General features: G+C 39.0%; 1 protein-coding gene across 3 annotated transcripts in view; it reads left to right on the top strand.

The window, feature by feature from the left end:
• thumpd2 (THUMP domain containing 2) overlaps positions 1-20678 on the top strand; it is a 34379-nt gene extending 13701 nt beyond the window's left edge. Inside the window, exons 3-10 of one of the 3 annotated variants that reach the window (XM_052024211.1) lie at positions 1297-1706; positions 8420-8497; positions 11510-11562; positions 11785-11872; positions 14245-14316; positions 15412-15526; positions 16414-16534; positions 19436-20678. In XM_052024211.1, coding sequence (XP_051880171.1) covers positions 1297-1706; positions 8420-8497; positions 11510-11562; positions 11785-11872; positions 14245-14316; positions 15412-15526; positions 16414-16534; positions 19436-19757 — 1259 coding nt within the window. In that variant the 3' untranslated portion in view covers positions 19758-20678. The remainder of the gene's footprint in view (positions 1-1296; positions 1707-8419; positions 8498-11509; positions 11563-11784; positions 11873-14244; positions 14317-15411; positions 15527-16413; positions 16535-19435) is intronic. The other 2 variants (XM_052024212.1, XM_052024213.1) reach the window with 2 other exon arrangements.
• Positions 20679-23761: the final 3083 nt, after the last annotated feature.

The following is a 23761-nucleotide window of genomic DNA, read 5'->3' as shown; positions in this document are numbered from 1 at the left end:
AAACACACTTATAACAATAAAGCTTTAAAGCAATTCTGAATATGGATTCTAAAACTTGGATCTGTATTATTTTGACTTTTTCACATAACATAATATTATTCACATAACATTCACTTGCTTAAATGAATACAGCTTCAACAACCACAAGAATGTCAACCCCATCCAAGACAAAGTATTCTGCTTGATTGGCGCTTCATCCAGCAGCCTAAACGTTCATTCCCTCCCACTGCCACTGGTTGCAGCAAGTACCATCTACCAAATGAACTGCAGTTAATCACCTAAACTACTCTCGCAACGTCTCCCAAACCCATGACCTCTACCACCACGGAGGATAAAGGCAGCAGGCACGTGGGAACACCACTATTTTCAGGTTCCCCTCCAAGCTGCACACAGTCCTAACTTGGAGATATAGTGCTGTTCCTTCATTGTTGGTGGGTCTTGAAACTCCCTACCAAACTGATATGAGTACGTTCGCCACAAATATGCAGCAGTTCATGGAGGTGATTCACCAAACCTCCTCGAGCAGCTGGGAATGGGCAATAAATGCTGGACTTGCCAGCATCACCAACACCCTAACACATATGAAAACATTTTATGAAATGGCATGATGTGGTTGTGTCTTTTTAAGTTAACAATAGTAACCTTGGAAGAACAGATTTATTTTCCAAGTTGATATATTCTGTTGATCAAGATTAATTGGCTGAGCTATATGGACATCAGATGTGATCCCTGATAGGTGCTGAAATTAGCTAATCATGACCTGAGTTAGCATGTAAAGTTAATCATCCATGCTTTTTGATTATTATCTGGTAACCTTTGGATATCATTATGTGAAGACAGGATTAGATTAATAGCTACACTAGTGAAAATATTCCCTGGTGTAGTTTTCTAAGATATGTGACTTTTACTGCAACTCTGTGGGAATTGGAATAGAGTCTAGACTTTCAAATACATATCTGTAGTGGTAATCTGAGTGAAATAAATGGAAGTGTATTCTGTAGGTTTTGGTAATTGGAATTTCTGGTAGTTCTAGCATTTGCCACATAGAAACAATATGATGTTTTAAATGTGTATGGGCAAGGGTTATTTAATCTGAGGGAGTTAAAGACATGAAGGCATATGATGACGCTGAGTATTTTAAGTGTTTCTTTAAATTTGCAAGTTGTGAAAGTGTGTTTCACCAGTCTTGGTTATTTCAGTTCATGAATGTTTCTATTGGATTTGTAATTTGCTGCATGTAAGTTTGACTGTATATTCCATAAGAAAATTTGAACAAGTTTTTGTTTGAATTCCTAGGTAAAGGAATTCATGTAGCTCAGAAGTATGTGATGGGAGAACCTAATAAATGGCTGGATGTTGTTTCCAAATGGCAGTCTCTATGGAATCTTGGCAAAGAACATGAATGTACTTTGGAGGTTACAGAAACTGGGATAGAACGGTCAACACAACAGGAGAGCAGCCAAACAACAAAAAGGCCAAGGTTAGAGCTGGATAAACCTCATACCACTGCTGTTGATGCAAGTCTACCAGGACACTATGATCCTCATTCAGTAAATCAAGGAAGTACTCAGAATAATGTGGTGATGCAGACACCACCTTCACCTGCAAAGCTGCTTAATCCTAAGAGTGATGGTGCTGTGTCATATATGCCTTTCAGAGTATCTTGTCGCTGTAGTGGGAAGATTGCTAAAAAGTTTACATCGCAGGTAAGTTCACTGTTTTCCAAATCAGTTTGGTATTTAAGACCCCTGAAATTGACATCTTTTAAGCAAAGCTTCAAAGAGAAATGCTGTGTGTATTGTAGGTTTGCAAAACTGAGCCAGATTCATAACTTGGGTATTTACATTATTTATTTTTAAATCCTTTACCAGTACAAATGTGTGCTTGTATCTGAACAAGTGCTTGTGATGACATTAGGATTCTTTTGCTTGCACTGGTGTTAATTCCTAAAATTACAAAACAGTTCCAAACTGGAGAATTGTGTGACTTATCCAGATGCAGTATTTTATATTCATTTATTTTTGTTTTCCTCTCCTTTTCTCTTGAAGGTGTTGACTTTTTACTGGTCCACAGATGATGGTGCCACTCAGCACCTTGCCCAGTTGTGCACTTTGAGTCTTGAAAATGAGCATCAGTAAGCCGATTACTTGATTGTTGGGGGAGTTGCCCCCGTCCACCTTCCATGCTTGATGCTGATAGCAAAAGCATATCATTAAAAGCACAACTAAAGCTATTAATGGAGGAATTGCTATTCGTGAACATAATTAAACATAAGAAATAAATCACAGCCCCGCTGAAATCATTCTAATAGACAGATGGCTTGATGATCAACATGGTATTCAGTGATTCCCAATGGCCATTTCAGACAGTTTGCTAATATAAGATGCTATTTCAGTTATGAATGATTTGATTGGATGTTGTAAATCATCAACTGTACCAGTTGAATTTAATAGATTCACTCATAATTCTTCCATTATATCATTTGACCTTGCTGTTAATGGTGCTTTATACACAGTGGCATCGGAGTATAAGAAAAGCCACTGCATGGAACTTGTTGATAGATTAATGAAGTCAGGAGATTGGTTATTGACAGAGCATTAATCCTCTTTGAAATCCCGTAAAATAACACCATGTAAGCTTCTGAAGGCAAGACATCTACTTGTCCCTACAGTGTAGAAATGTGCACATTCTGTCTCTGACCAGAGAACATAAAGAAAAGCAGATTGGAAATACTGAAAAATTTCTCATTCTGTTGTCATTAATTTTAAGTTCAGTTTGCATCATTTTCTTGTAGTTTTAAAAAAAAACTACAATATATACTTCACTATTGAGTGGCTTCATTATTGTGAAGGAGCTATAAAAATTGCAGTTTTATATTTTTTCATACATATTCTAATGAGTTCATGAGAAATGACTAAAGTTTATGATACTATAATCTCCTCACATTGAATTATCAAATTTTGTGTAATATGTAAAATAAGTCGCTTGCAAATTTCAATCAACCAAATTGTTTCATTCAATAAGTAGTATTCTAGTGGTTTTTCTATCTTATTTGCTTTTATTCATATGTAGGGTAGGAATGTTACTGGTTAGTCCAGTGTTTATTGCCCATCTTTTATTCTCCTTGACAAGATGCTGGAGAACTGCCTTCTTGAATTGCTGCAGAAGAAAGAAGGAGGAAGTATTGGGGCTCTTGAAGAATATTAAGGCAGATAGGTCCCCAAGGTCTGATGGGATTTATCCCAGATTATTGAGAGAGGCAAGAGAGGAAACTGCTGGGGCCTTGACAGAGATCATTTTATCCTCTTTAACTATGGGCGAGGTCCCAGAGGACTAGATAACAGCCAGTGTTGTTTCCTCTGCTTAAGAAGGGCAATAGAGACAAACCATCAGTGATAGGGAAATTATTGGAGAAGATTCTTAAGTATAGCATCTACTCACATCTGGAAAAGTATAGACTTATTAGGGATAGCATGGTTTTGTGCAGGGGAGGTCTTGTCTTATAAACTTGATTGAATTTTTGAGGAGGTGATGAAGATGACTGATGAGAGAGGGGCATTTTATACATGGACTTTAGTAAAGCTTTGAACAAGGCCCCTTCTGGTAAGCTGATCCAGAAGATGGGATCTATGGAGACTTTTCAGATTGGATTCAAAATTGGTTTGTCCATTGAAGACAGGGTAGTGGTGCAGGGGTGACACTCTGACCGGAGTTCGGTGATCAGTGGTGTTCTGCAAGGATGAGTGCTGGGACCAGTGTTTGTGAGATATGTATTTTGGATGAAAATGTAGGTGGGCTAATTAGTAAGTTTACAGATGACCCAAAAATTCTAGGAGTTGTGGATAGTGAGGAAAGTTGTCAAAGGATTCAGCAAGATATAGACCAGTTGGATATGTAGGCAGAGAACTGGGCAGATGGAGTTTAATCCAGACAAATGTGAGGAGTTGCACTTTCGGAGGTCAACTGCAAGAGGAAAGTAAATGGAAGGACCTGTGGGAGCACTAATGTACAGGGGGATCTTGGGGTGCAAGTCCACAGCAACCTGAAAGTGGCAACACAAGTAGATGGGTGGTAAAGAAGGCATACAGCATACTTGTCTTTATCAGTTGGGTGTTGACTACAGAAGTTGGGAAGTAATAAAACCTAATTTGGAGTATTGTCTGCAGTTCTGGTCATTGCACTACAAGAAGGATGTGGGGGCTTTGGAGAGTACAGAAGAGGTTCACCAGGATGTTGCCTGGATTAGAGAGTATTAGCTATAAGGAGACGTTGGACAAATGTGGATTGTGTTCTCTGGAGCATCGGTGGTTAAGGGTCAACCTGATAGAAGAATATAAAATTATAAAAGGCATAGATAGGGTAGATGGTCAGAGCCATTTTCCCAAGGTGGAAATGTCAAATACCAGAGGGTATAGCTTTAAGGTGAAAGGGGAAAGCCTAAAGAAGATTTATGAGGCGAGATTTTTACACAGACATTGGTAGGTGCCTGGAATGCACTACAAGGGGAAGTGGCAGAAGCAGTTACAATAGCAATGTTTGAGGCATTTAGACAGGTGCATGAACAGGCAGGAGATGGAAGGATATAGACTATGTGCAGACAGTTGGGATTAGTTTGGATTGGCATCATGGTCGGCATAGACTTTGTGGGCTGAAGGGCCTGTTCCTGTGCTGTGCTATTCTGTGTTCTAGGTAAAGTAGTTCCACAATGCTATTTATTAGGATACTTTAGAATTTTAACCCAGTGATGAAGGAATGGTGATATATTTCTAGGTCAGGTTGGTTTTGTGACTTTGAAGGAAGTTTGCAGAAGATGGTCTTCTCATGACCTCATTTTGGTAGAGGTCACAGATTTGAGAGGTATTTTTAAAGAACGCACACAAGTTGCTGTTACACATTTTTTTATTGGTACTCACTGCAACCACAGTGCACTGTTTAAGATGAATGTGAAGAATGGGGTGCTGATTAAATGGACCAGGATGGCTTTGACCTTCTTGAAGTTGTACTTATCAGAGCAAATGAACAGTATTCCATCGCCCTCCTCTATGTAATGGAAAGGCTCGCATCTCAAAATACCCAGCCTCTGACTTGCTTTTACATCCACAAGTGGTTGGGCAGTGATGATCCTTGGGATGTTTGTGGTGGGACATTCAACAATGCTAATGTAGTTGTATGTTGTGGGGATATAGTTTGTCTCCCTGATTTGAAAACTTACTGCTCTGCGATCATGAAGTACAAATATTACTTCTTATCTCAAACCTGAATGTTGTCCAGGTCTTCCTGCATATGGTTGTGAACATTATCTAGAGTTATATATGACCCTATGAGTATGAATAGAATGAAGCATTGCAGTCATCACCAAATAGCTCAATTTCTGATCTTGTTATGGAGGAAATGTCCTTAATAAAGCAGCTGAAAGTAGTAGGGTTTAGGGTGTATTCCTGAGGAACTCCTGAAAAGACGTGGACTGAAATATTTGGCCTCTAACAAGAACAATCATTTTCTTTTGAGCTGGATATGTATCTAACTCTGGACAGTTTTCTTCTGATTCCAACTGATTTAAATTTTACTATGGCTCCTTAATCTTACCATTGACCAAATTCTGTAACAATGTCAAAAGCAGTTACATCCCCTTGGCTCTAGAAGTGGCTTTTTGTTCATTTGTACCAGCATTATTGAGCTCTGGAGCCAAGTGGTTTTAGTGATGAGCAGGTTGCTGGTGAGTGAGTTGCACTTTGCATTGAGAACTGTTTCAATATTTTCTCCGAGTGTCAGCTGGTGAAGCTAGACTAACTTTGTCCTTTTGTGAGCAGGGCATACCTGAGCATTTGTAAACATTGTGGGGCAATGTGGTAGTTGTTTTGGAGTAGCTTGGACACAGGTACATAGTTGTGTGACACAGGAACAGCATTTTCCCCAACCAGTCCACATCCGCATTTATGCTCTACTCGAGTGTCTTCACATTTTTTTCTTATCAGTATAAAGCTCTGTTCCCTTTTCCCTTTATACTTGCCCAGCATCCCCTTAAATGTTACTTGTTTCAGCCACTCCTGCGGTAGGGAGTTCACATTCTCCGATCTTTTGGGTACAGAAGTTTTTTTTCTGAATTCCCTGTTGGACTGATTATCACATGGCCTCTAATTATGCTCTTCACCCTTTAATTCCCATTCTTAGAAATAGGTATGATGTTAGCTATCTGCCAGTCACCCAGAACTGTATAGTTTTCTAAATAATTATTAAATATGTCCAGTAACGCTTCCACTTTCTCTTGCCTATGTTCTTGTAAAGTGTGTGGAGGCAATCCATCCAGATCAGGGGGTTCATTCTCTTTGGGTTTAATTAGTTTATTTAAATGCATTTGTTACTCATCCCTCCTGTTTTGTCTTCCTGATTAAAAACTAAAGCAAAATAATGATTTAATATTTCTGCCATCTCTCTGTTGTTGCCTGAGATGTTCTCCTCTCTATCCATTAATGGTCCTACTTGTATCCCAACCTCTTTTTATTGATGTGCATGTAAAATATTTTACTATTTTATGTTACTTGATAACTTCACATTCTTTGCCTTCCTTCAGCTGGGATGTTACTGGGATCCATAGCTTTTTCTTTGTTTTCTTAATATTATGTAGACTGAGTCAAGCAGGCTTAAGAGTAACTGCAAACACACGAGCCTTTTCTATTGCACTCAGTTGCTTGCCTTCACTATTGTTGATGGTGGCAATGTTCTTGAAATCTCCTCTTTCAGTTAGCTGTTTCATTGTTCTCCACCATTCGTGTTTGGATATGGCAGGACTATAGATGTTTAATCGGATCTGCTGACTGTGGGTTTGTTTAATTGTGATTTTGGTCTGATGCTTTAGTTGTTAATCATTAATGGAGAGATGCCAGTTGGCATCTTATTTTTGGATATGCCTAGTGCTGGAAATGCTCTTCCACAATTAATTGAATCAGGGTTGGTCTTCTGGTAGTATTAGTCCTGATGGTAACATATTGTGGTAAAATAAATCTCTGCTGCAGCTGCTGACAATTGGCCATAGAATCTCACAGATGCCAAGTTTTGAGATGGCAGATCAGTTCTAAGGCAATCCCATTTAATAGGGTGGTATTGCCACACAACCAGATGGAAAATATCTTTATTGCCAGGATTTCAGTATTTTCAAGCCCTCTGTGGTGGTTCGACCTCCCAGTACTTATGAGTTAGATTGCTAAGGTTGATGTGCAGGAGGATTTACTTTCATGTTGATTCTCTTATTACCTTACACCTTTTCAGTCTGGCAACTATATTAGTGATGCTGTACAGTACACATGTGCGAACTCTGTGCCCTTGCTATACTTCCAAGTGGTGTTCAAAATAAAGTACTGATTCAGCAGCTGAAGGATGGTGGTGGTAGTAATGAGCAGAAGTTGACTTGTTCATGTTTGACCTGATAGCCTCAGGACTTAATGGAATTAGTCAATGTTGCGGATTGTCTGGGCCATGACCTGTCACTCCTGATGGATCAGGATGAACAGTCAAACTCTGATAATCTGGTATCCGATTGTTCGGAAATCTCAGCAGTTCAGTATCTGACTCGCTCATTAGTCAGTGTGAGCCAGGAGTCTGGAGCAGCTGCCAGGTGTGTGGCCTAGACCAAGGTCCAGACTGTCAGAGTCCAAATTGTGCAGACCAGGTGTGTGGCCATGGTTGGAAATACTGCTGTCAGGAACAAGTTAGGAGTGCAACTGGATCTGTGGCACTTGTACATTTCATCTTGTCTAGACAGGAGTGACATCCAGTTATTCAGAAAATCTGTTTGTCTAGCACTGCCAAAATCCCAAAGATGCTGGATTATCTGAGTTTTTACCATCAGGAATCTGGCAGGTTGATTGAAAGGAATAATTCTGTAAGCAGAACAAGGAGTGGCTGTTGAATGGCTAGTCTCTCCCTATTTGGTTCTTGTCCCAGGAGTTAGTAAGATGGACCTCCTGGGTTTGATTGGGCTTGTTTAATTTTTAATGTATTTTATTGTAGCAGTTTTTTATTGCAACTGAGTGACGTGCCCAGTTATTTTAGTATTCAGTTAGGGATCAACTACATTGTGAATTTGTTATCATCTTCAGGCCAGATTGGGGAAGCTCAGCAGGGCATATCTTTACACAAGGACACTTAGAACTGGAGTTATGCAAAGGCATTTAAGGTATTAGTCTGATTGCTTCTTTGTCCATGAAATTACCCCAATGTGGATTTCTTCCAAGTTATTTAATCTCCCAAACAAAAGTATCTATGAAGTTATCTTCATTCACTAAAGATATTGTGATTTTAATGCATTTTCATAATAGTAGAAAGTAAAGTTTACAACAGCTGAGAACTTTGTCTCTTTGGAAATGAACCTTTTCTAGGGAAATATATCAGTTACTCACAGAAATTAATTGTTTTTCCACAGGAGCTAGGAAGAGCAATTGGGATTGCACTCAGCAGAGAACTGGGTTGGAAAGCTGAATTGAGGAACCCTATGCTGGAGGTTTGGTGGACCTGTGATAATGACTAAGACGTGCAAAAGTTCAGACTTCAAAGAAAACATTTTTGGACTATTTTTGACCATTTAGGAGCAACTTACATTAAACCATGTAATGAATAATTGAAATTGTTTATTGTAGCAACAAAGAACCTCCTATTTGAGTTTGAAGAATCCAGTCTGAAGATGAACATTTTGGCTGATTTGGATATGTTTGATATAAACCCGGTTAGGTAGTCACAGTTCTGTAGGTTAAATCATTATCTAGCAGTAAAAATACCACATGCATTTCATGGAGTGGAAAGCATAACGATTCTAGAAAACACTGGAAGTTCATAAAAAGAAATCATTGTAAGTTTATGACACAAAAGGAGGCAATTTAGTCCATCTTTTCTATGCTAGTTGAAAAAGAACTGCCAACCTAATCCCACTTCCTAGCAAAAAGTCAAAAACCCTATAGGTCTCAGCTCTTCAGTTATGCAGCCTAATATACCTTTACAAATGTGATGAGGGTTTCTGCCTCTCCTATCTCTTTTAAGCATCAAGTTCTAGGCCACTATCACCCCATGGATGAAGGAAAAAAATCCTCCCTATAAATTCTCTACCAATTATTTTAGAACAATATCCCCTCATATTTTGAACCCTTCTGCTAAGGATAATAGGTCCTTCCTATTTCCTCTATCTAGACTTCTCATAATTTTATACAACTCAAGTAAGTCTGCTCTGTTCCAAAGAAAACAACTCCAATCTTGTGTGGTTCAACATTTTTAGTATTTGTTTGTAAGTTGTTGCTGCACCTTGTGAAGTACAATGGTGAAATAGCTTCAGTAAAGAATGGTATGCGATTTGTGATTAGAATCCTCCTTGATTACTCAAAAGAATACAATTTGACTATGATTGTCAAACTTATTGGCACAAGAATTGGTAGTGCTTCAGCAAAAATTAAATCATTTTGAAAAGAAGTGTTGTAAGTGTTGGCAAAAAGCAAAAAAACTGCAAATGGGCGAATCTCAAATAGAACCGGAAAATGCTGGAAATACTCAGCAGGTCGGGCAGCATTCACAGAGTGAGAACAAAGTTAATGTTTCAGGTTGATGACCTTTTGTCAGAACTGGTCAATGACTGTTTCTCTCTCCACAGGTTCTGCCTTCTGCATATTTGTTTTTCTGTCTTTGTTTCATATAACAATAAAAATTTGAGAAATTGGAGAGTGAAAACCATCTCCAAAAGCAGAATATATTTAATAATTTAATGTCTTAATTTCAGCTGAACAAGTTTGGAATATTATTAATATTCATTCACTGAGTAGCAGAATATAATAACCTAAAATGAAATAATTTTCACACCCAGTGCCCTCAGCAAGGACTCCTCTGTCAGAATAAAAAGTACTTGAGTTGCAAAAATTCAAATTCACGGCTCAGTAACAAAACTTATTGAAGTTGAGTAGAAATGTACTGGGAACACCCAAGTACATCAGGGTGTGTAACGAAAAAGATTGCTTAACATTTTAGGAGCAACCTCTCTTGGATATTTCCAATTTTACGGAAAAGTGATTTCCTTCATTGATCACTGTCAGCAACTTGTGTTTTGCAAAGATGCTGATGACAGAGTTCTGTATTTCCTGTACTATAGTCCAAATCTAGACCTTCCTTTTTCTGACTGGATCTCTTGTGAACCAGTGGAGGGGTAAAAGTTTACATCAGTGCTTTTATTACTTTTTCTCCCTCCAAGCTTCCATCTCTTCCTCCCATCACTCCATTCTAAAAGTTTCCTCCTTTTTTTTCCCCAAATAGGGTACTTCATGATTTAGCACAATGCTGTTCCATATTGGAGTTAAAAGTAATCACCCAATATTATTAAATTGTCCCCACAAAATGTCTCAGTGGAATAGCTGGAGGGAAAAGTGGAGCATACAAAATTAATTTTAACAATGTTTCATTGAAGATTGTAAATATAGTAATTTAAGAACAAAGTGGGCTTTTAGTCTGTGGGAGGGGCATTTTGTGCAATTTTTTGTTCTTCGCCCCACAGTTTTTACCTTTTTTGATGAAATAAGTTTGCAGGACCTGAATTAGGTAAAGGCATACATAACATTCTCACTGGTGCTCCAAATAAAATTTCTACAAGTACCCCACACTCCCAGCACTGTGTTGTTTATTATCGGTCTTCCCTAATATCTAAAAATAGATTAGGATAAAGAGTTAGGTTGGGTCTAGGGATGCAGACAGTGGAGGTTTCAAGTTTCCTCTGCTCCAACTCATTCAAGGTAGCTTACCTGCTATCTGCATATGGATGTTTTCAATGTAATATTTCCAAGTTTGTTGATGATACAAAGCTATGTGGTAGTGTGAGTTCTGAGGAGAATGCAGAAAGGATTTAATGGGGATATAGACTGGTTAAGTGAATGGGCAAGGACATGACAAACAGTCATAAAGTTGTACAGCACAAAAGTGGAACCTTCAGCTCAACTTGTCCATGCCAAAACCTTGTGAGGTCTGCCTCTTGGGTCCAAAATGTAAAACTAGGCCTAACCAAGATTTTCTTTTAACACATATGCTTCACAGTTTCCTAAACAGCCCTTCTACTTAACCTGCTTCAATCCAGTCAATTTCTCTAATCTCACTTGACCTAAAGAGTGTAGTCTTGATCTTTTGTGTTCAACACTTCAAGACCCAACTGGAAAAAGTATAAAAATGGCAATATAAATCTTTAAAATGAGAAATGATTATAACTTTATACACTGATCCATTTATCTCCTGCTGTCCTAACCTGCTTCACATGGTTAGTACTCTAAGCACTGCCACCACTGGATCATCAAGACCCTCTCTACTCCCTAACCCCACCCCCACCCTGGACATTCCAAGTGCAACCATGAATAATAAGCTAGGTTAATGTTAAATTGGAGTTGGGACATTTTTTGTTCATCATTTTAAAGGATGTGGTGTTACAGCTTCTCAGAAGAAATGAGTCTGAGCATGTTATTGCACCAGCTAAGCTTGATTTCATTTTTTTTTACAGGTCTATGTTCATTTAAATGATATTCACTGTGTGGTTGGAATTCCTATTCTAAGGTAGAAATTTTCTACTAGTAAACAAAAATGTTCTGAAAACCAGCAAGATTTAGTATACAGACTAATTTATCAAATGACACTTGTACAAAACTGTAGTTATATCTTACTAAGAACTTTTAAGAAAACTATGGAAGAATGCTATAATTTTATATTTGCACTTAATTTTTTTCCACACTAGTTACCCACGCAGTTCAACCAAAGTCTTTATTTGTGCATTTCTAGACTTCCTTTAGCCAGCAGGGATTATATTAAAAGTGCAGGACTGAGATCGACAGTGGCTTGGGCCATGGCCTATCTTTGTGATATCCAGGTAGGTAATACAATAATTAGAATTTCTATTTATATGTTGAATGATAAGCAAAGGAACAGCAATCTAAAGTATTCATGGAAGTATAAATATAGACATTCGAATACCAAAATGAAATTATAGAATTACGCATCAGAGAGTGAGATTATTCAGTCCATTATTTCTGTACGGGTGCTTCAAAAAACCAATTAAATTAGTCCCTTTCCCTGCTTTTTAACATAACAATGCAATATTTTCCTTTGGTATATAGGCAATCCCCTTCTAAGTTACTGTGAATTTGCTTCTACTCTCTTTTCATATAGTGCAATCAAAATCATAAGGTATTGCTACATTCTAAAAAAAGAACAAACTTCCATCTCATTTTTTTGACTTGCAATTTGTGTCTTCAGATTACCGAACCAGGCACAAGTAGTCTTATTTGTTTGTATCAAAACTATGTATAATTTAAAGAGTATTAAGAACAATTTTTAATCTCCTTGTAAGCTTCCTCTTCCTAAGAATCCTTCTCTACATATAACTAATGACCTCATTGCAGTACTATTCCAATAAATCTCCTCTGCAACTACTTCTTGACATCTTCTAAAATATATTGTTCAAAAATGAACACCATGCTCCTGTTGATGGGTCTTATACAAGTTTAGTATATCTTCCTTTTTGTTTTAGAAACTCTGCCTCTTTTTAAAGTCTTATCTATGTGAAACCCCATCACCCACATCTTTTTGTTCGTTCACTCCTTTCTCTGTGTAACTTATATTGCAGCTTCATCCTTCCTTACCACCATTTACTACTTCAGGCTAACAATTTCTCCTGAAATCTGTATCCCATCTTCTTCACTGTTTATTACATTTCCATGTTTCAATAGTCATAGGGTCATACAGCACAGAAATGAGCCCTGAAGCCCACCATGCCCATACCAACCATCAAGCACCCATCTATGTTAATCACAATTTTCAGCACGTGGTCTATAGACTTCTGTGGTTGGCTATTCAAGTGCACATCTAGATTCTGCTTAAGCATTGTCAGAATAGTAAGCTCCACCATTCACTCAGGTAGCGCATTTCATCCTATCAGAACTTTAAAATTGTGCCTCTTGTACCCAATCTAGAGCTCGACAATATCAGACCCTAAAACGTGAGGGACACTACCCACCCAAAAAAAGTTTATCACTGGTCTCTGCCTCTCTCTTTCATTCCATTGAAAATCCACTTTAATCTTCAATTTTTCTACCATGTCAATTATAAGATACTTCATCAAATGCCTTTGTAAGCCTATATCAGCCATAATCTGTACCAAAGTATGATCTTTGGAAGTCTGTGCACGTGGCATGAACTGTACTATCTATAACATTTTATGTTCCATACTCATTTATGGGGTGCCATTTAAAGTCTGTTTTGACAAAATCTAACCACAAATAAATGTTGTGATAGATATGACTCAATATGCTCTTAGTGTTCTGACATTCTGTCTGAGAAATTTGAAAGCTTTAGATGATGAATTTATTAACAGAAGAAACTGTTAGTGCAATATTAATGCCTCGTTTTGTAATCTGCTGTTCCAGTTTAATCCATGTATAATGACTCAACTGAGAGTTAATAAAATGTGAGCAACTAGGCATGAGAGTGATGGGTAGATGGGTCTGAAGGTGTTAGGAATTCAAATAGGCTGCAAAGTAGGAAGCTGAGGGGTGACCTCATGGAGACTTATCAAATTATGAGGAGCATAGATGGGATAAAGAGTCGGGGTCTTTTACTGGGGGTTGTGTAGAGAGGAATTTAAAGGAGATCTGACGGGCATGTTTTTCACACCGATGCTGGTGGGTATATGGAGCAAGTTGCCAGAAGAAGTGGTAGAGGAGGGTATAAAGGCATTTGGACAGGTACTTGGATAGGAAAGGAATAGAGAGATACCGGCCTAATGGGATTAACGTAGATAGGCATCGGGGGCAGCATGGAGGAGTTGGGCTTAAGGGCCTTTTTCTATGCTGCACAGCTCGATGATTCTAAATATGCAGTTGTATGTGTTTGTAGGTTAACCTTGCAAGTGTTTAGACATTTTATGATCTAATTGGGTGTGAAATTTCTTTTAATTGTTCAGGGAAAATAATTTCCAAAGATGTAATATGTTAGAAAGTAAGTACACTTTTAAAAAGTTGGAATAGAAGGAGAATTAAATCCCATTCCTGAGCATGTTCAGTGATTTTTGTTTTCAGTTCCCTTTACTAGGAATCCACTATGTGTGAAATTGTGAAATACCTTAGCCAGTTATTTCTAATGTGCAGTTGCTGAACTGTAGGATTATATTTTACTCATTGCAATATAATATTTAGGAGATAACCATGCAATGAATGAACACAATTCATTTGCACTTATTTCTAGGTTGGCTCACGTGTGCTCGATCCAATGTGTGGTTTAGGGACCATATTGCTGGAAGCTGCCAAAGAGTGGCCTGTAAGTAATTTCCCACTCAGCTTGCTAACAGTTCTGTTGTTGTAGAGAAGGTAAGATTTAACATTCTTCTGACAGTATCAAAAATCACATTGCTTTAGAAGTGCATTTATATATCCCTTTAAATTAGGTTTTGCGATTATTAAAAGCTGCTACACCATATGTAACTACTGCAAACAAAAGTTATTTAAAAGTCTGAAAATCATTTTCAAGAGATGCAAAACAAATTAGTGGATGTGCTCATCACGCATAATGAAAATTGCTTCATTTTTCTTGTCAACCAAAAATTCGCACTGTTGTGTTCCCATTCCAGAAGTATGTGGTAATTGAATTATTTGTCATTTATCTTATCCATTAACATCCTGCTTTGATTTTCTATGGCTTATCCTCAAATTATTACCGAACAGCAAATATTGTCTTAATGAGCAAGCAGCCTTCTCTGCCATTCACTATAGTTGTGGCTTATCTTCTGCCTCACTCAATTACCTGCTGATCCCCTAACCATCAATTCCGTTAATATCCAGAAGTTATGCAACTTCAGCCTTGAATCTCATCAACAACTGAGCGCTCACAGCTCTTGAGATAGAGTACTAACAATCTACAAATCACTGTGTAGATGTTTCTTCTCATCTCAAGCCCAGACAGCAATCCCTTAAACTAAGATTATGCCTGCAAATTCTAGATTTTCCATCCAAAGAAAACAGCATCTACCCTTGCAAAACTCTGTAAGTCAATCAGATATTCTCTCATTCTTCAAACCTCCAGTGTGCATAGCCCAATCATACTCAATCCCTCTTCACCAAACAGCTTCCTCATCCCGGGAATCAGTCTCCTGAATATATGTATTATAACGAAGTGGTGATCATAAACCAGATGTTTATCCATCTGGAGGGAAAATCTTTGAGCATATTGTTTTAACCATTCTTTTCTACTGTTAGATAGCTTGGCTTGTAAGTAATATTTCTATTCTACATAAAGGGAATGGAAGGAGACAGGTTTTATCTTCATAGTAATCTCAGTGTAAACCTGACCTGCTTATAGAATGAACTTTTTTTTCCTCTCAGGGCAGCTACCATACTTTTTTCTTGTTTCCCTCAGAATGCATATTATCATGGAATAGACAATACAGCCATACAGTTGCAGATGGCATCTGTTAATGTGTGTTTTGCAAAGCTGGAGAGCAACATTGACTTAACAAGAGCTTCTGTCACAGGTAATAAGGAGCGCTCTCAATCAAAACAGCAGTTCTGCTGGTCTTTGCAAGAGGAAATTTGTTATTATCAATCTCTGGAATATATCGTGTTAGTGAATGTGAATGGTTAGTAGAATAAATGTACCAAGCAATATTTGGTTAAATAGTATCTTTAGAAATCCCTGTATGTCTTGGGCTCTTTTTTAAGATGAATAGATAGACAGATGGTTGCTGCTTCCTGTCTTTTTAGCTGCAGTCATCTTGTTCATTTTTCTAGTGCGACCTAATGGAGGGTTGATTTAAATTTAAATGAGAATTAAATGTGTGCAAGGACCTTTGACTCTCCTCAAAATTGCTAGTCAAAATTTAAAATATTCAATAGCAGGTTAGGCTTTCCATTCCAGTGCAATTGTTTAAAAAAAAGTCAATAGAACTAACATATTTACAGCCCTATCATATGAAGGTAATCCCTACTGTGAAATGAAACAATATATAATAAATCCACAACAGTAATTTCTAATTATAAGTTGCAGCCTTAAGAGCATTTATTAAACATACATTTGGTGTCAGCTTAGGTGTGATAAATGACTTCAGTGATCTTGCCTGTGTAAGGAAGCCTAAGTTATATATGATCTTGTAGTTGCATCTCAAGATGATTTTTCTTTCACAGGGACACTTAATGTTCAACCTTATCATTGTTTAAAGAAAACTTGTTCAAAATTGAAGAAGGCAGAATACAAAGTTGATTTTCATGTTTTGTATCTGTTCCTTTAAAGGACACTCAAAATGTACTGGTAATTTGTACTAAAACAAACTAATTACTTGATATAATTTTTGGTGGACTACCAAATTAATTTTTACTTGTAATGCTTAAATTGTAATTCTGACTACTGATTTGTGTGTTGCAGAGTTACCTTTACTCACAGAAAGCATTGATATAGTCATCTGTGATATTCCATTTGGAAAAAAATTTAAGATTACTCAGGACACCAAAGCAATGATGCCCTTTATCCTCAAAGAGATGGTGAGGTATGTTATTTCCTTAGCTGTTCTATTAAAATTGGAAATCTGATATGGGATAGGAAGAAAATTAATTTCAGCTGTTAAAACAATCTACTTTGTATTTTTCTCATTTAAGAGACATCTTCAAAGCTATCAGCTACTTCCTCAGGTACTTGTTTTGCCTTATTTTGTCTGCTGGGATTCAGCTGAGTTTCTCCCCCATCACCCTTACTCCAATGTTTGTAAGACATTATTTGGATCACTGTTTCTCGTCATGTCTAACCCCAAGGCATTGTAGCGTGAAGCTTCCTACCAATTCTGAACCTTGTAAGTCATACTTTTTATTTTGATGGAAGCATTCGAGCTGGTCTCTATCCCCTGATAATGCTGTCTGTGCCTTAGTGCTGGCACAGCATTATTGCGTAGAACTGAAATAAATAGTTCCATGCAACCTAATTTTTGGAAAATTTTATTTCATTTAAATAGTTGAACAATTTCAAGTACAAAATAGAATCAGTCTTATGAGCAGCATAAGAATCCTGATCTTTGAACACTTTTAATTGTAAACAAAAATGAAAAATCTGCTAGCAGGTAGACTCTGCTTGGTTTAATTTTTGTTATTTGGCTGCAGATATAGTTGCTTAAATGCAGTTTTTCTGCCATTTCCTTATTACCCTGACACCTTGGTGAGTGGGTCGTCCTTTAACTCCTGCAATACTTGTGGTGATGGTGCTGCAGGGAGGATGTGACTCACTGGGGAACTTGCTGATAATTACCTTGTGATTTTGTAGTGGTAAAAGGTCATAAGTGATGGAGGGGCTGTCAGAATAACCTTGGTGAGTTTGTGCAGTGCCTCCTGTACCTTGTACACTTTCCACCCAAAACATTGGTCCTGCAAAGAATTGTCAAGGTATTGAAAGCTTGTGTTAGCCATACAAATTATTCTCTCTTATCAGAGCTTCATGAATGTTACTGGAGGTGCTTCTATTAATGATTTAAGTGCAATTAGCTGCCAGGAACACTGTTCACATCAATTAGTGACAGATACTGGTCTGCCTCTTTTAAATTTGTTCACAGGATTTCAATGTCACTCTCAAAGCTGCTGTTTGTAGCCCTTGAGAAGTGTGATTTGCTAGGGCAGTTAAGATCAATTACATTGGTACATATGGAGGTACGTGTAAATCATGGTGCAGTGGGTAGAGCTGCTGCCTCAAAGCTCCAGCAACCCAGCTTCAATCCTGTCCTCCAGTGCTGCCTGTGTGGTGTGTATGTTCCCCCGTGCCTGCATGGGTTAGAACATAGAACACTACAGCACAGTACAGGCCCTTTGGCCCACAATGTTGTGCCGACATTTTATCCTGCTCTAAGATCTATCTAACCCTTCCCTCCCACATAGCCCCCTATTTTTCTATCATTCATGTGTCTATCTAAGAGTTTCTTAAATGTCCCTAATGTATCTGCCCCCCACAACCTCTGCCGGCAGTGCTTTCCATGCACCCACCACTCTCTGTGTAAAAAGAAAAATACTTGCCCCTGACATCCCCTTTATACCTTCCTCCAATCACCTTAAAATAATGCCCCCTCGTGTTAGCCATTGTTGCACTGGGAAAATGTCTCTGATTGTCCACTTGATCTATGCCTCTTATCATCTTGTACACCTCTATCAAGTCACCTCTCATCTTTCTCTCCAAAGAGAAAAGCCCTAGCTCGCTCAAACTATCCTCATAAGACATGCTCTCCAATCCAGGCAACATCCTGGTAAATCTCCACTGCACCCCTCTCTAAAGCTTCCACATCCTTTCTATAATGCAACCAGAACTGAACACAATACTCCAAGTGTGGTCTGACCAGAGTTCTATAGAGCTGCAACATCACCTCCCAGTTCTTGAACTCAATACCCCGACTAATGAAGGCCAACATCCATATACCTTAACAACCCTATTGACCTGCGTGGCAACCTTGAGGGATCTATGGACGTGGACCCCAAGATCCCTCTGTTCCTCCACACTGCTAAGAGTCCTGCCATTAACCTTGTATTCTGCCTTTGAATTCAATCTCCCGAAGTGTATCACTTCACATTATCCGGTTGAACTCCCTCTGCCACTTCTCAGCCCAGCTCTGCATTCTATCAATATCCTGTTGTAATCTGCAGTAACCTTCTACAATATCATCAGCAAACTTACTAACCCACCTATCCACATCCTCATCCAAGTCATTTATAAAAATCACAAAGAGCAGGGGTCCCAGAACAGATCCCTGCAGAACACCACTGGTCACCGACCTCCAGGCAGAATACACTCCATCTACCACCACCCTCTGTGTTTCCTATAGGTGTTCTAGTCCATTCCCATCTCCCAAAGTCATGGAGGTTAGTATGTTAATTCGCCACTAAATTCCCACTAATTTGAGGGTGAGTGGTAGAATCAGGGGTGGGAGGATGAGTTGGTGGTAGAATAGATTACAGGGAAAGGTAGTGGGAGAATGGGATCTCCCTATGAGTTGGCATGGACTTGTTAGGCTCAAATGGCCTCCTTTTTATCTTAAAGAAATATGGAAATGCTGGGCCGGTTCGGCAAATTTCTTTCCCTGAAGGACATTAGTGAGTCAAGTGGATTTTGTGACATTTGGGTACTTTCACAGTCACCATTTCTGATACTAGCTTTTTTTTTAAAATTCCAGATTCATTTAGTTCCTTGAACTTAAATTCCCCAGGTGCCACAGTGGGATTTGAACTCATTTCTAGATCAATGATGAAGAGTTCTGAACACTCATTCAGTAACTTATCCATAATGGTGCTATACTTGCAACAAATGCAACCAAATGGACCTCAGTTCTTTTTCCTAATTCTAAATCTTCAGACTTCTGCAAAAATTTGCAATGATTGTGGAGTCAATTCTCTAATACATTTGGTCACTTTTTTTTAAATAGGGTGCTACGTGGAGATGGGACCCTTGTGCTTCTACTTAGCCAAGAACTCTCACTGGATATACAGCAATGGCAGAAACCAAAGAGTCACCAGAGTAATAAAGGAAAGCTTGCTGTCCAGGAGGATGGAAATCCTTTACCAACAAAACAAAGTTCAGAACCAATTGAAAATGTTGACGTGAAGGACTTAGCAGTAGCCAAAAATGAGCAATCTGAAGTTAAAACAGAAGTTTTGGCCTCTCTGATACCAGAGGGTATCTTCCCAGTCAGTCTTGGTGTAACAGAAGCCTCTATACACAGGTACAAGAAAATCCCTATAACATGAATGAAAGCACTGACATAGGTGCAGAATACAATGCAAGAATCCAAAGTGAGCAGAAGTCTTCAAAAAGATAAAACTAGTAATTTCTTGGAACCATCATGTTAAATTGTAGCCTGATCTCCAGATGAACAATAAGCATGGGGATGATGAGTGTGAACCCTGGATTAAAACAGTGTTCAGCTTCGATCAATATCTTCAGAAACCAAATGTAAATCAGAGGTTGGTGGGGAATATGACCTTGAATAATGCCTAACTTGCATCTGTTAAGATTGCTTATGGTATAAGGTGAAATAGAAGGTAACAATCAGCATGCTGCTATGATTTTAACCGCAAATGGATCTTCCAATTTTATCAGGTGACTATCATTGAAAACCTATCAATGAAAGTTCAGCCATGCACAGGCCTGTTCAGTCCATAGTCACCAATGTTGTACTCTATGATCAGTAGTGTTGCAGTTCCATATTGGGGTATGAGGCAAGAAAATGCTAGACAAACAGATTGAATCTAAATAAATTTATTTTTATATTTTCAATTTTCTCTGATATTGTTTTAATATCTTAATGTGGAACCTGAAATTTTAGAGCCCTGTGAGTAAATGTTCCTTGAACTGCTGGCAGTCTGAGGGGTTAAATTATATGGTAGAATATTGAGACAGAAAGTAGTCACAACCAGCATAAATTTCATGCATGGTAACTTAATGTGAGAATTGCATTGAACAACACAGATTTCTTTTTGAATGAAGAGAAAATGTATTGAATCAGCTTTTAATTTTTGAAATAGAAGATTACCTAATGTTTATGAATGACTAGACACGTTATCACAATTAGATAATTTGTTTTCATTTTGTCAGACATTTGTACAATTTTAATACCCAAATATAGTTTTTAACACTTAGTATTTTATGAATAAAGGTACAAAGATTTTATGACATGGTTATTTGTTCTGACCTTTACAAATGCAGTACATTTGATCTGGCACAACAGCATTCTAACAGGTTCCTTGTGATGATTTGTAAATTAGAATTTCATATTGAGGGGAAAGAATAAAGAAACTGGTGTCCTTTAATACCTTAGCTTTGAGAACAGCATATACTGCAGCCTTGAGATTAGGGAGACAAATTCAAAGTTCCCTTCACCCCCTCTCTCCACTGTCCGAAGGGTTCCCCTCAACCCGTCTCTCCACTGTCCGAAGGGACCACTCTCTCCATGACTCCCTTGTCCAATCGTCCCTCCCCACTGATAACCCCCCCCCCCCCAAGCACTTATGCCTGCAACTGCACCAAATGCTACACCTGTCCCTACACCTCCTCGCTCACCACCATTCGGGTCCCAGACAATCCTTCCAGGTGAGGCAGCGCTTCATCTGTGAGTCAGAGGGTGTCATTTATTGCATCTGGTTCTCCTGGTGTGGCCTCCTGTACATCGGTGAGACCTGACACAGATTGGGGGACCACTTTGCTGAGCACTTTTGCTCCGTCTGCCCACAGTCAGGACGTCCCAGTGGCCACCCACTTCAATTCCACATCCCACTCCCATATTGACATGTCTATCCACGGCCTCCTCTACGCCACGTTGAGACCAGACACCGGTTGGAGGAACAACACCTCACATTCCGCTTTGGGAGTCTCCAACCTGATGGCCTTAACATCGATTTCTCTAACTTCCAGTAACTCCCCCCATTTTCATCTCTCCCCCCCCCCCCCCCCCACCCCCGCTATTCCTATGGCTCCCTTCCCTCACCTTGATGACCTGCCCATCTCTTCTCCTCTCCTCCATCCTTTATTCCATGGTCCACTGCCCTTTCCTACTGGATTCCTCCTCCTTCAGCCCTTTGCCTCTTCTACCTATCGCCTCTCAGCTTATTACATCTTCTCCCCCTCCCCCACCCACTACCTTCCCCCTCTCACCTGGACTCACCTATCCCCGGCCTGTATGTACTCCTCCCCCTCCCTCTCCCCCCACCTTCTTACTCTGGCTTCTACCCTCTTCCTGTTCAGTCCTGATGAAGGGTCTCGGCCCAAAACAGCGCCTGTTTATTTCCCTCCACAGATGCTCCCTGATCTGCTGAGTCCCTCCAGCACTTTTTGTGTGTTGCTCCAGATTCCAGCATCTGCAGAATCTCTTGTGTCTCCGAGAAAGTCAAATTAATGTTTTCTGGTACTGAGCATACTCTGAATCGATGTCTGTGGAAGCAATGCTGCTGGTGCATTGCATGCTTCATGGAAGTACTTCAAAATGTTCAGTGTCCTTGTTACAGGCTTACTGCGAAATAACATTTCATGCTGGTATATGGCAAATTGTATTCTCATCTGTACATTCTTGTGTTCAATTGTTTAAATCATTTTATATACCATCAGAATCAATTAGTGCATATATATTAGGGAAATGCAAATGACTTTGTACTTCTGACATGCGCACAGAATACACATTGCAAGAGAAAAGGCAACCCAGACTTTGAATATAGTTCTTTCCAACACTATCTCTCCTTCACTACTGCTCTGGCTTATCCAGGGTGACAGCTTTATAATTGCATAGATAACATATCCTGTACACACAGGAGGTGACATTAATGAAGGCAATATCAGACCTGCAAGATTTATTACCTTCGGGCCTGGTAGCTTTTGTGAAGTTTCATCTTTTGCACAGTTCTCTCCAGATGAGAATTGATTGAATGGATCAAGGTTTTCATTCCTTTTGATCAGTTTTCCTCGAAGTGTGGGCATGGCAGTAGATCGCCAGATATATGTCAAAGCTGTTCACACCAACCCTATGGCTTACAGAAAATGGAGAGATTTGCCCTCGGTTATACAGGAGGAATAATATTATGCACATCAGAGTTAATTATTTTGGATGCTTCCTTCACTGAGCCAGACACACTTGTCACGAACCAGCAACAAAAGAAACACACTAAGCATGATTCAGTGTTAAAAACTATTTTATTAATCACTACTTATGATAATACGAAAAATAGAAGTAAAAATGTTAGTATGTTAGAATTCAAAAATGTTAAACCTTGAACGTTAACCCCAAAACTAAACTCTTCGCGCGCGCGCGCGTGTGTGTGTGTGTGTGTGTGTGGGGCAAAGTCCCAAACTCCAAGTTCAGGAATGGTTCTTAAAGTTCAGTTCCGCAAGCCATAAGGTGAAACATGAGCAAGGGTTTCTTCAACAACCACCGTTGTCTGAAGATAAGACATAGATGTAGAGAAACATAGAGAGAGTAATTACGAAGTCCAAATGTTCCACGATGGAACCCAAACGACACTTCAGTGTTTACTCGGTAGTGACTTCCTCACCCCGAAAAGCATCCGAATCGTGGTCATCCACACAAATACCTGTTTCCTCCTACAGGTCAGCAACAAAGTGAACTCCACCGGATTACTTCCACTTTCCATACATGGATTTCTATGGCAGACACAGTTATTGTTTCTCTTCCATCGATAGAGAATACTAGCAGGCTGGTGTCTCTCTCCCTTCTCTCTCTCTTCTTCTGACTTCTTCAACAACGTCATTACATCCTTTATCTTCTGTTGACGTAAGCACGCCACACACATATACACACACACACACACACACACACACACACACACACACACACACACACACACACACACACTCTATCTTAAAGGGACTTTCACCGAGTCCGTAACACACCGGGTTGGAGGTTTTTGGAGAACAGAACCATTCTTTGTGGTACTCGCTGGGAAACTAGCTAATAGCAGAAGGGCATTTTGACCTCAGCCTCCTTATGTGTTCCTTAACTTTAGAACAGAAGAAATAGGAGCAGGAGTAAGCCATTCCACACCTCAGGCCTGCTTTTCCATTCAATAAGATCATGGCTTTTTTAATCCCTTAGTCACATCCCATATTCCTTTAACATCTAAGGATTTGTTGATTTCTAGAGTACCGAGTGACTCGTCTCCACATCCATCTTCGGTAGAAAATTCCAGATTCATTGCACTTTGGGTGAAGAAACCCTTATGGCCAAACCCTTATGAGACTGTGACCC

This window comes from Pristis pectinata, chromosome 10 (assembly GCF_009764475.1).
Source record: "Pristis pectinata isolate sPriPec2 chromosome 10, sPriPec2.1.pri, whole genome shotgun sequence".
NCBI lineage: Eukaryota > Metazoa > Chordata > Chondrichthyes > Rhinopristiformes > Pristidae > Pristis > Pristis pectinata.
The sequence above is the reverse complement of the archived record's forward strand: the minus strand, read 5'-3'. Positions and strand labels throughout refer to the sequence as shown.